We start from the raw sequence: 12,942 nt of genomic DNA, 5'->3' as shown, positions 1-12,942 counted from the left end.
TATTTAAAGCTAGACCAGTGGTTTTCAAAGCATGCAGCCTGGACTGCATCAGCTAAGAATACATTAGAAATGTAAATCTTTGGGTCCCACTTGAGGTCTACTGTATCAAACTCTGGGGGTGGGCCTAGCAGCATTGGGTTTTAACAAGCCTTCCAAGTGATTCTGTTGTGAGCTAAATTTTGGAAGCCCCTGAGATAGATTTGCTGGAAAGAAGCTGAATTCAGGCCCATAGTGTACTTGATTTTCCTGTGGTTGGTTCGGTTTCCAAACTTGTCTGCACATAGGAATCACCGGGAGAACTACAAAATTACCAATGCCTGTGACCCATTACCAGAGACTGTGACTTAATTGGCCTGGTATATGGCCTGAGCTTTAGAATTTTTAAAGGATTCTCAAGCGATCCTAATGTGCAGACAACTTTGGAAACACTTGGATAAATCAAAATACATCTTGAATCAAGGACCAGAGACAGGAAAAAATAAAAAAGAAAAGAAAAAGGAAATAAAAGACAACGCACATATTAGTCAAATTCCATTTCCAAATCCCATTCAAGGAAGTTTCCTGGCTATTTCAGAGTACTGGAATATTGTCATAATAATATTGCTTTAAATTGGTTCAACAGCCTATAAAGAAAACTTTATTTTTGTAAACTATATTTTCTGAAATAAATTCCTGCATTATTTTGTTTGGAGGAAATCTGTAATTTTGGAATCAAAAATGGTTTGTGACACTCTTTTCATTAAATATACATCTATGCCATTTAATTGTCCAAAAATGGCATCAGGAACACCTACAGAAGAGGAAAGGAACTAAGTTTCTGTACACTTGATATGGCTTCTGTGATGGTGACTTTTGGTTGCTCTGGTAAAGATACCTCCCCTTCATCTTCACTTCCTGCTTCACTGGTATTTTCACCAGCCATCGTGCCCTGGATGCTCTGTGTCCTGAGAGATAATGAGATCATCATCTGCAGTAACAAAGTCCTGGAAATTTACTTCATTTGGGACACAGGTGGCAATAGCCACTGTGTGCCACAACTTTTCAATGGCAATGTCTGGTTCACCGGCTGCTGATTCTGTGTCATATTCTGCAAATTCCATAGGGGTGATGCCTGCCTTCTGCCAACATTTCACCACTGTGGATGGCTTGACTGACCACACTGCAGCAATCATGTCGATGGCCTGCTTGATGTCCACCTTTCCTTGACTCTCACTGCTGTTACGCTTGAGGAGGATCTGTTTTAGAAGGTGGCTCCTGTACAGAACTTTCATGGTGTGAATTGTGCCAAGATTCAGTGGCTGCAGGACAGCAGTACAGTTTGAGGGCAGATATCCAACCTGAATCCCTTCCAAGCGTGGAAGCATGTTATGAGCAGAGCAGTTGTCGATGAGCAAGAGGATCCGGCATTCCGCCTTCTTCATCCTGGCAACCACTTGCATCAGTCACTCATTAAACAGATCTCTTGTCATCCAAGCCCACTGGTTGGCTTGGTAATCACAAGGGAGGGAATGGATGTTCTTGAGGCAGCGTGGGCTGGCTGACCTACCAACAATCAATGGTCTCATTTTTTCAGTCCCTGAGGCATTGCAACAAAAGAGTGCTGTCAACCACTGCTTTGCTATCTTGCCCCCTCTACAATGGTCTCCTTTAGCAGCAAGCGTGTGCTGGGGCAGCAACTGGAAAAACATTCCTGTCTCATCAGCATTAAAGATATCATCTGGGTTGTAGTCAGCAATCAGTTTTATAATTTCCCCTGCATACCACTCATTAACCTTACCTATTCCTAGACCATTCATTAACCTGTCACTATCTTCCCTATACCTTGCTTTCAAAGCAATTCCATGGCGATCTCTAAATCTGTTCAGCCAGCGTACACTTGCTTGAAAATTGTCATAGCCAAGCATGTTGGCCAAGTTTAGTGCTTTTTTCTGAATGACAGAACCAGTCACAAGAATGTTTTTGGCATGGATTTCTTGAAACCAAGCAAAAAACAGCCTTATCAATGTCATCATAAAGAGTGTTCCTCATCCTTTTCCGCTGGGGTCCCACGGATGCCTCCCACACCTTTTCTTCAAATTTGGTGCCATCCTTTAAAAATGTAGACAGTAGAAGGAGTGATACCAAATTCTTTTGCCACGTCACCTTTCCTCACTTTCCTGAGTCTACAGCTTCCACAACTTTCATTTTGTCTTCCAGAGAGAACTGCCGACGCTTCTTGTTCCCCTTGTTTGCCATTTCCAGGGAATGAGGGCTGGCCACAACTAACAGGGCTGTCTGGTTCCTTCTCGAAGCTTGCTTTGCCACATGTGTGGAAAACTGAGAAGACAAAATGGAGTACCTATCAGGAAACAAAGATAATGGATTTCTCCTAAAAGATGGTTCAGGTTTTTACAAACTGTATTAGGAAATGACAATTTATGGTCAAAGTAAAGAGAAGATAGGATTCATGCCACTGACTTTTTGTAGAAGCTACTTTTAAGACTCATAGAATGTTTGAAACCGAAGGGATATTATCTCGTTTACTTAAATTTTCTTAGCCTCCATAAATATGGGAATAACAATGTTTTCTCTGCCTACCATGAAAATAGACTGAAATAAGAGGCAGTGAAAAAAGCTTTGGAAATAACATTGCACTGTATACTTCAGTTATTATCCAGCTTCTTTGATCAACACAGAAACTAAGGCCCTGGGAAGGGGCCTACTCAGGTTCATGCAGCTTAGATTTCTTAACTCAGATTACTACTTATTATACAAAGGGTGGTCAGGGGTGTCCTCACTAAGATGGCATTGAAGCTGAGATCTCCAAGAGTATAGGGAAAGGGCTGTCCAGCAAAAGACATAGCATTAGCAAAACCTGAAAAGCGAGAATAGCTTGAGGTATTCAGGGAACTAAAATATTTGCATGACTCCAAGTATATGACAAAGGTGGGGGGCCAGACCATTCAAAGATGCCATGGTAAAGAGTTGGTATTTTGAGTGGAATAGACATCCACTGATGTTTTCAGGTATTTTAAAAGGATCGCTTTGGCTGTTTTGTGAAAAGTGGATCAAAGAGGCAAAGAGACCAATTAGGATATTAGGGTGATGTTGCTGATAATCTGGGTGACAGATTATGGAAGAACTGATGGGCAGGTTATGGTACAGTCCCTCTTGCAATGGCATGATCTCGGCTCACTGCAACCTGCATCTCCTGGGTTCAAGTGATTCTCCTGCCTCAACCTCCCAAGTAGCGAGTAGCTGGGATTATAGGCATGTGCCACCACACCCTGCTAATTTTGTATTTTTAGTAGAGACAAGGTTTCTCCATGTTGGTCAGGCTGGTCTTGAACTCCTGACCTCAGGTGATCTGTGCCCCTTGGCCTCCCAAAGTGCTGGGATTACAGGCATCGGCTGCTGTGCCCAGCCCCTGTTTTCTTATATTAAAATGTAGAGGTTGGACTCAAGCAGGAAGGCTTATCACGATCTGATATCCAGGCCTGACCTAAGAACTAATGAATCAGAATCTATGAGGAAATACATATTTTTGAAAAGCTCTCAGAGTGATTCTGATCTGTCCCATGGTTGCAAACCACAGGACCAGATGATGCCTAAGGGTCCTTCCAGATTTAAGTCTTGGATCCTAGGTAGGTTCTCCAAACTCAAATGCCTTTAGGGACCAGGATGGTGTCATAAGTGATTGAAACAGGGATTAAAGTATTTGGAGAATGTGGTAGTGTATCCTGTCTAGAAGTATTCAGAATTTAAACTAAACAGCCCCCTGCCCCAGGCTGGTCCAACAAAACATGACCCAGCAGTAGCAGTTCTGGGTAATTGCCTTCGTAGGCATTTTATCATGAGAATCCTCAAAGGACAAGAGAGCCTGCTGGGACTTTATGCTATGACTGTCCCTTCTCAAGGGTAGATTTTTACTATCATCTCCATACATGTATCCATCAATTCATGGCATGTGCTACGTGTTAAGCAGTATGCTTGATGCCAGCTATAGAGATGAATGCAGCATAGTGCCCAGCTTTGAGGAGCCTTCCAGGGAAGCAGGGAAGACACTAGAGTATGTGAAAACTATAATAGAGGTTACAGAGTACTATTGGAAAATAAAAGCGCAAATAATCAACTAGAGTGGGACATGGATGGGCAGTGCACTTCAAAGAGGGAACAATGTGGTGGGCCTTAAAGAATAAACAAGTAGGAACTCATGAGATGAAATATTTAATATGAAAGGCAATGAAATACTATAGAAAATAGAATGTCCTGTTCAGGAACAAGAAAGTCTTTGGAGAAGAAAGCAAGGACCAAATCACAGGAAGTCCTAGTTAGGATTCTAGCTTGCTTTTGGGGCATTAAGAGACTTTTGATGGTTTTTTAGTTTTGTTTTTTTGGAATGCCATGATCAGATTTACAATTTAGAAACAGTCATTTGGCTGCAGGGCAGAGAACCTAATGGGCAAAGTTGATTTTCCTAAGAGATGGCCCTAAATCTAAAGATAAAAGCAGGGTAGCCCAGCAGGCCATATACAGTTTGGACGCTAATTTGAGTGCAATAGGAAGCTACTGAAGGATTTTAAGCAAGAGAGATGACTGCTGTGTAAAGAATAGAAGGGTATCAGAGAAAAAAGCAGGAGTCCACACGAGATAATGGTGGCTTGGATTAGAGGAGCAGTAACAGAGATGGTGAGAAGTAGTCAGTTTGGGGCTACGTTTTTGCAAACCTTGTGATGGACTGGATGTGAGGTGAAGGAGGAGTCAAGGATAACACCCAGGTTTCTGGTTTGAGCACTGAGCAATCCAGCGGATGGTGCTACCATTTACTGAGGTGGGAGGATCTGCTACGTAAACCTAATTTGTCAAGCACTTTACATGCTTAATATTGCTTACTTGTGGCAGGGCTGGGATTCAAACCCTGGGAGGCTCACAACAAAGCTAGCACTCCAAACACTACAGAGTGCTATGTAGCTGGTTCTGGGAACTACTAATATTGAAAGGAGACATAAAGAATGAAGCAAGAGCCAAATCAAAGTCTTGGTCAAGCTAAGACGTCTGAATTTTATTTTAAGTGAATGAGACATTGGAGGGTTTTAAGTAGGGAGTGACTTGGTCAGACTTACAGTGCAAAACGATCAATGGCTGCTTCGTGGAGAACAGATAGTAGAGGGGATGTGGGGAGAACTACATCAGTCCAGGCTGGAGATGATGGTGGCTAGAAGGTTGGTGATGGTGGCAGATGGAGAAAAGTAGGCAGATTGGAAACACATTTGCAATACAGTGAGAGTTGTGCGGGAACTTGTACAAATGTGGACAACCTGTAACACTGGAGAGAAAGGACAATCCAATCCTATTTGATTTCTCTCCACATGGTCATTCAGCTCAGCTTGAGTCACTCCAGGAATTCACTACCATCACATTATCCGTGGGCCAGTGAGAGAGACGGATTGAGGGCAGATCACTGGAGTGATGAAGGCACTACGTGATACGGCACTACGTATGAAACCGATCCTGAATGAGAGGGAAGGACTGAGACAAGCTGAGATCAGGCCTTGAACGCCGTGCTGAGTAGGTGGTAATGTAGGTTTCCCAGTGCCCGACGAGGCTCTGAGAGGTGAGGCGGGGCCTAGATCCCTCAAGCTTGGCACAGACCCGCCCCTGTTACCTGAACGCCCCACAGCAGTACCCGGGGGCTGAGTGGCCGGGGTGCCCCACCGCCGGCAGCCACAGCTTGCTACTCTGCCCGGGACCTCTGGCCGGAAGCAGTCCGTTCCCCTTAACAGACCCCCTCCAAACCTTTAAGCTGTGCATATGGGTCCGCCCCCCCAGCTAGGACTGGGCTGTTGCGCATGCGCGAGGGGTCGCACGCAGTCACGCGCACCGGCGGTTTCCGGTGTGCCGCGAGGGCCGCCGGGACGGATCTCTCTGGCGATCCGTGGTGTGCTGCTGCTGCCGCTGCAGCCGCTAAACCGGTGCCGCGGTGACGTCCGTGTCCCTGCTGTCTTCCTCGAGCTCCCCGGGGCTTGACCCCCGGGGCCCTCGGCAGGCATCGGTGAGGAGCCTGCGGAGCGAACCTGTGCTCCTACACTTGCCCTTCACGACCCCATATCGCAACTCCGAGGAGGGAGCGAGGGGAGCTGTCGCGACTCCGCGCCGTGTGTCGCCGGGCGGGGCCGCGGGGCCGGGGCTCCTCCAGCCCCCGGGATGCGCGCGCGAGCCCTCGCCTCCACTTCCTTGTTGCTGCTGTCACGACTGGAGCCGCCTCTCGCCGACAGCGGGGAGCGCGAGTGCGCCAGCCATCCCCCTCGTCGAGACCCTGGGCCAAGCGCCTCCGGGAATGTGAGCGGCGCGGCTTGCACGCTCCTCCGGGTAAGTCCCGCCTTCAAGGGCCGTGCTGGGCCGCTGGGCGACCTCGAGTTAGGTGCTGCGGCTCTCTGAGCCCCTATTGACTCTTCCACAAAGTAGGACCAGTGAACCTTAGTGTCCTCCCGCAATCCGAATGGGACATTCGGACGTCCCAGACGTCTTAGCTTCAGCAAGACTTTAGTTTGGCTCTTGCTTCATTCATGACCCAGAATGAGGGAGAGGAGCTAGCCCAGAGTCAAACTGTGGCCCATGGCTGAACCCTTAAAGGCCATCTCGTGAGATTCCGAGGAGGATCTGATGGGACAGTGAAAGTGTCTCGCATGTTTCAAGTACTGACCTTAACTTTATTTTACAGATGATTACGGAGAGTTAGGATAAGTAGATTGCTTAAGGTCATAGAGCTCTGTGCTGGTGCGTTTAAACTGTGTAGCCTATACTAGAACCCAGATCTTTTGTCCTCCAGAGCCCTTGGTTTTTAACCTTTATATTTATTGTCCTGCCTTTTTTTTTTTCTTTGCATTGCTATACTGAGGCCTGGAGTCTGAAAACAAACTTGGACCCAGGCTTAGAACAGGGTAGTAAAACAAAACCCTAGGGTAGTCTCTTCCTGCGCTCAGCCCAAGGTGGTTGTAATGACTGTTTTCTAACTCGTTTTGCTCTGGGTGCTTAGTACCCTAGATGCCATTCTTTACAGATGCTTTCCTGCAGTTACTGCCCTTCTCCACAAGGCTTTCTACCGTCCAGAAGTCAATTAAGGGCAAAAAAGCGCAGTTCTCGGGTAGCCTTGATTTGAAATCCTGCTTCCCTTATCCTTTACTGGCCTGTTGCTTACCCAGCCAAGTTGTAGACTGTGTTCTCTTCCTAGGTTGCACTAAGGCAGTTAGAATGTAGGTTTTGTTTTTCTTTGTTAGTTTAGTTTTTAATGGGAAGAGGAATCATTTAGAGATGACAGAGAACTGGGAAGAACCTTAGGAATCATGTGTGCTTAACCTGGTGCATATCTTTAAAATTATAGGTGAAATACGCTGTGTCTGTACTTTCTAGAAGAGGGTTTTTTTTTTTTTTTCTCTTTTAACCTTTCACAACATTGTCAAAAGAATTCTTGCCTCCAAAAAGATGAGGAGCCACTAGGTTCATCCTCTTCTCACAGCAGAAACAGTTGAAATTTAGGATATGGAATAGGTTTGAGATCATATGGTTAGAGTTTAGGTCTCTCGACTCCACATGCAGTGCTCAGTATACCTTATGATTTGTGGAGTGAGCTCTAAATGAGATGTGAGTGGGCTTTGTACTACACACAGCAGTCCCATATTTACTACCCAAACTGCCTCTTCCCAGAATTCTAAATTTCCTCCTGACAGATTTTCAGGGACAACTGTGTTATTTCCCTCTTGTAAAATTCTAGTGGTTTCTGGGAGCCTTTCTCCCTCCAGGGATTGAGGCTTGTGGTAAAACTCCAATTTAAAACTTGGCTACAAGTAAACTAACTGTTCTTGAACTAGTTATTATGTTGTTGTTATGCCTCTTTTCCTAGACATAAAAGCTGTTAGTAGATTCCCTGTTTTTTAGGTCTTCACTGTCTCTAGCTCCTGGCATATGTTGCTATTTAAATTAATTACAATTGGCCAGGTGTAGTGGTGGCTCACTCCTGTAATCGCAGCACTTTGGGAGGTCAAGGCAGGAGGGTTGCTTGAGCCTAGCAGTTTGAGACCAGCTTGGGTAATATAGTGAGACCTCATCTCTACCAAAAATTAAAAAATCAACCAGATGTGTGTAATTTAAAAATTAGTACACCTGTGTAGTCCCAGCTACTTGGCAGGCCGAGGTGGGAGGATCACTTGAGATTGGGAGGTGGAGACTGCAGTGAGCCAAGATCACAGCATTACACTTCAGCCAGGGGAGAGAGTGAGACCTTGTCTTAAAAGTAAATGCATTTAAAATTAAAACTAATTCTTCAGTCACACTAGCCATATTTCAAGTGCTCGATAGCCGTATGTGGCTGGTGGCTACCATATTTGACAGCACAGATGTAGAACATTTCCATCATCAGAGTTTATTGAACAGTGCTCGTTTGGAGGGTTGCCAGTAGAGATGGGTAGCAGCATGGCATAATGAAAGGAGGCCCAGAGAGTTGGATTTTTGAATTGAAAATCTATCAAGTCCCTGTTTGGGATTGATGGCCTTGGGCAGGTTGTTAAGCATCTCAGACACAGATGAGAATCTTTAACAGAAGCCAGATGTGGTGGCTTACGCTTGTAATTGCAACACTTTGGGAGGCTGAGGCGTGAGGATCACTTGAGCCCAGGAGTTCAAAACCAGCCTGGACAACATAGTGAGATCTCATCTCTATTATGATTTTTAAATTATGTAAAATTAAAAACTCTTGATAGAAAATGAACTCTTTCATTTTTTTTCCTGCCAATTATCTGACTTTAGGAATGAACCCAGCTGGGTGCAGTGGTTCACGCCTGTAATCCCAGCACTTTGGGAGGCCAGGGTGGGCACATTGCTTGAGTCCAGGATTTTGAGACCGGCCTGGCCAACATGCCAAAACCCCATCCCTCCAAACAAATACAGAAAATTAGCCGGGCCTGGTGACATGCACCTGTAGCCCCAGCTACTCAGGAGGCTGAGGTGGAATGATTGCTTGAGCCCAGGAGGTTGAGGCTGTAGTGAGCTGAGAGTGTGCCACTGTACTCCAGTGACAGAATGAGACCCTGTCTCAAAACAAAAGAAAAACCTTTTCATTTGTATAGCAATTGACTATTTTCTTTTTTGTTTTTTTAAAGATTTTTTTTTTTTTTTTTAAATAGAGATGGGGTCTCGCTATGTTGACCAGGCTGGCCTCAAACAATCCTCCTATCTCAGCCTCACAAAATGCTGGGATTGCAGGCATGAGCCACTGCACCCAGCCAACTATTTTTAAATGGAGTTGTGTCTATTGTATCCTTTGAGTCCTATTCTATAAATCTGTGGGAAGGTAGGTGAGATATCTCTTTTTTTATACATGAGAGGGAGAGAGCTGAACCAAAAACAGCTAACACCTGCCCAAAATTGCACAAGCTGGCAGAGTGTAAAGAAATCATATAGGCCCTTACACATGTTTGAGTGAATCAATATAAAGACATTTGCTTAAGTCGATGAAACATAGGAGGAATGGGCCAGAACTTCTGGTTCCTGGCCAAGCATTCTTTTTACCTGTTTCCATATAGAATTGTTATAATTTGAGGCTAATAGGTCTTTGTGTTAAAGGGGTGGGTGGGTACTGTATCCCATGAATATAAGTGAATACAAGTGAAAAGCCTTTCTAACCCAGTAGTCACACATTTGCCGGATCTAAGGAATCACCTGAGGCATTTGTTAAGCATGTGGATTTCCATACCCTCTGGAGATTATGATTCAGAAGGGCTGTAGTGGAGCTCTGGAATCTATGTTTAACAACCAACCCAGGTGCTTCTTGGCATATACTGAGTTTGGGAAATGTTTAAGCTTTAAGGCACTGGCAGAGGTATGGGATTATTTGATTAGGAAGCTGCTGCCCCTCTTGGGGTAGACTCTGGAAACTTTATTTTTGACTTTCCTTTCCTCTAGCCATGGATGCATCATATGATGGTACTGAGGTAACTGTCGTGATGGAGGAAATTGAGGAAGCCTATTGTTACACCTCTCCTGGGCCACCCAAGAAGAAGAAAAAGTATAAAATACATGGAGAAAAGGCCAAGAAACCCAGGTTAGCCAACACATTTGGGTTGCTGCTGGTATTTATAAATGGAAGGTGCTTGGAGAGCTGCATTGAGGAAAACTGTAAGACTCTTTGAAAAAGAGTGTTATTATTGAAGTCTTGCAGTGAGCAATGGGTAGTGGGAAGTGATGGGATTTCTGCCAGCATTGCCATTACTGGATAGACTTTGCTTTTGTTTCCAGATTGTCACAGGAAATTGTACCATACAGATGGTAGAAGCTAGGTACAAAAGAGCTACATTATTTATTATGCCATTGTTGTTATTTAAACATTTAAAACAAGGCATTAACTACAAAATTAGAAATAAGGCCAGGCACAATGGCTGATGCCTGTAATCCCAGCACTTTGGGAGGCCAAGATTGTTGGATCACCTGAGGTCAGGGGTTCGAGACCAGCCTGGCCAACATGGTGAAATCCTGTTGCTACTAAAAATACAAAAATTAGCCAGGTGTGGTGGTGAGCACTTGTAATACTGGCTACTGGGGAGGCTGAGGAAGGAGAATTGCTTGAACTCCAGAGGCGGAGGTTGGAGTGAACCGAGATCATGCCACTGCACTTCAGCCTGGGCAGCAGAGCAAGACTCTGTCTCAGAACACACCACACACACACACACAGAGAGAGAAATAATACCGATTACATCTGTGCAGAATATCCAGATTGTAGCTGTAATCTCACTCTTGATTGTGAATACCGCAAACTTGCTGAAACTACCAACATTGGTCATTTTAATTGGTCTGTTTGCTTCCCTGTCTTATCCTTGGGGAGTTGCTGTTGACCAGGTAGGTGATCAAATGCTGGGTAGGGGAGTACAGAGTGTGAATGAAAACCAGCCCCTTGAGGAAGCTTTCCCTGAGAGTGGAATGACAGGACAGGACACCTGTATCTTTCTTTGCTTCTGTTGGGTTTAAAATCATCCTGCAAAAAAGTGATCTTTAGGAAAGTCAGTCAAAGAGCCTTTGCATCCAGTTTCTGAAGGGAGAACAGCCACGTGCTGTCTTTACCGTTCATTTTCCCCTCCTCCCTTGGAGCCCCTTATCTTCCTGGATAGTTATTCCTGAATGTAATATAGTGGCTCTAATGTAATAATTTTAATATGGCAGCTTTTATAGGCATTTCTCGTACATGAGTTTTCATATTACAAAGTGAATATAATATAATTTGTGTTGCATTGACAGCTATCAGTTATAATCAGGAATAAGAATATAACTTACAATAACAGCATCTGCGGATGTTATTTAAATGTTTCTTTAGTTGACTTTCAGCCCCTATTTAGATAAATGCTTTGAAATGAGAAGCTAGGTTTTATCAACCTCTTGACTACCTATACCTTAGCATAGTAGTACTTACTGGTTGAATAACAGAAACCCTGAAGAAGTCGTTGCTTCCTCAGGTCTGCTTACCTCCTGTACTATTACGACATCTACCTGAAAGTGCAGCAGGAGCTCCCCCACCTCCCTCAGTCTGAGATCAATAAGAAGATTAGTGAGAGTTGGAGGCTTCTCAGCGTGGCCGAGAGGAGTTACTACTTGGAGAAAGCCAAACTCGAGAAGGAAGGTTTGGATCCTGTAAGTAATTTTTTTTTCCAGCTATTTTTCCCATTGGTTCAGTGATGAAGGCCTTGGGGAAACCAAGCCCCGTGTTCTGTTTCCTTTTCTTTTCTTAGGAGAACTTTTATCATTTTATCCTTCTCGACTCTGGTCTTGCATGTTTCCATTTTGATGATGTCCTCTTGTCCTCTTTGGTTGCAGCAATACATGGAGCTGACATTTTTTGTATTTTTTGCAGTGAGCCTTAGGTTCCTTTTCTAAATTTTAGTGTAACTTGGAGCCCCTTGTAGTTACTATAATGTAGTAGCTTTAATGTGGTAACTTTAACATAGTAGTATATATAGGCATCTCTCCTACACCATGAGTTTTCATATTCCAAATTGAATGTTATGTAATTTGTATTGTACTAACTGTGATCAGTTATAATCAGGAATAAGGCTTGCGTGTTTAGAGGGAGGTAGAGCTGCTTGTGTAATACAGTACCACATTATTTTGTTAGCACTGGTGATTAGAAACTATGCTAAAAGCAAAATGCAAGTAAAGCAAAAGATGGAGAAGACTGAGGCTTTGGGTGCTGGGGTTAAAGGACTAACAAGGAAGCATTTAGATTTACGTCTGTCAGCATTTTCTGTTTTCTAGTTCACAATAACAAAATACACTGACACCTATTTAAACTGCTGGGTTTTTGTTTGTTTTTTTGGGAGTATCCCTGTCATGGCATGAACTGCTGTTTTTTTGGTTTTTTTTTAAACTGAAATTCCTGCAGGAAGACTAACCTTGCGGTTGGAGGCTGAAACCTTTTAACCTTAACTCCTTATTTCAGTAGAAATGATTGTCTGTAACTTCTATTTTGGTAATGTAGAGCAACAGCAACAACTATGTTATAGCAGAACAGGTTGTATTTTTCCTTATTGGAGCCCATCTGCCACTGTCTTTCAGATTATTTTGTGCTTATTGGCCTGGCATTCTTTTTTGTGGGAGAGCTTTGTCTTACCTATAGGCTTGGAGATGGCACTCTGTGCTCCCTCCTCTAGGTGATTTGTTTATTAACTGTGAGTCTGGGAAATAATCCCTGTAGTGGAGTGAAGGTGGAGTCTAGGAAAAGTTTACTCCCTTTGGTTGCCTTATTATAATGAAATCAGCAGTCTAGGCCAGGTGTGATAGCTGGTCATCCCAGCACTTTGAGAGGCTGAGGTGGGAGGATCATTTGAGCCCAGGAGATGGAGGTTGCAATGAGCTGTGATTGTACCACTGCACTCCAGCTTAGGCAACAGAGTGACACACACACACACACACACACACACACAC

At 44.1% G+C, this 12,942-nt stretch overlaps 2 protein-coding genes across 2 annotated transcripts in view; one reads left to right on the top strand and one right to left on the bottom strand.

Annotated features, from left to right (window-relative positions):
* Nucleotides 1-614: 614 nt before the first annotated feature.
* On the bottom strand, nt 615-5,860 carry TIGD6 (tigger transposable element derived 6). The gene is given in 7 exon segments (XM_037739546.1): nt 615-811; nt 814-935; nt 937-1,988; nt 1,990-2,104; nt 2,106-2,149; nt 2,152-2,316; nt 5,776-5,860. Coding segments are annotated over 7 exon segments (1,647 nt in total). The 5' UTR covers nt 5,791-5,860; the 3' UTR covers nt 615-677.
* The window catches only part of HMGXB3 (HMG-box containing 3), a 54,029-nt gene continuing 46,868 nt past the window's right edge, over nt 5,782-12,942 (top strand). The window contains 3 exon segments of the mRNA XM_017531312.2: nt 5,782-6,348; nt 9,937-10,075; nt 11,478-11,652. Of these exon segments, the coding sequence (XP_017386801.1) occupies nt 9,939-10,075; nt 11,478-11,652 (312 nt within the window). The 5' untranslated portion in view covers nt 5,782-6,348; nt 9,937-9,938.

This window comes from Cebus imitator, unplaced genomic scaffold (assembly GCF_001604975.1).
Source record: "Cebus imitator isolate Cc_AM_T3 unplaced genomic scaffold, Cebus_imitator-1.0 Scaffold71, whole genome shotgun sequence".
Taxonomy (NCBI): domain Eukaryota; kingdom Metazoa; phylum Chordata; class Mammalia; order Primates; family Cebidae; genus Cebus; species Cebus imitator.
The sequence above is the reverse complement of the archived record's forward strand: the minus strand, read 5'-3'. Positions and strand labels throughout refer to the sequence as shown.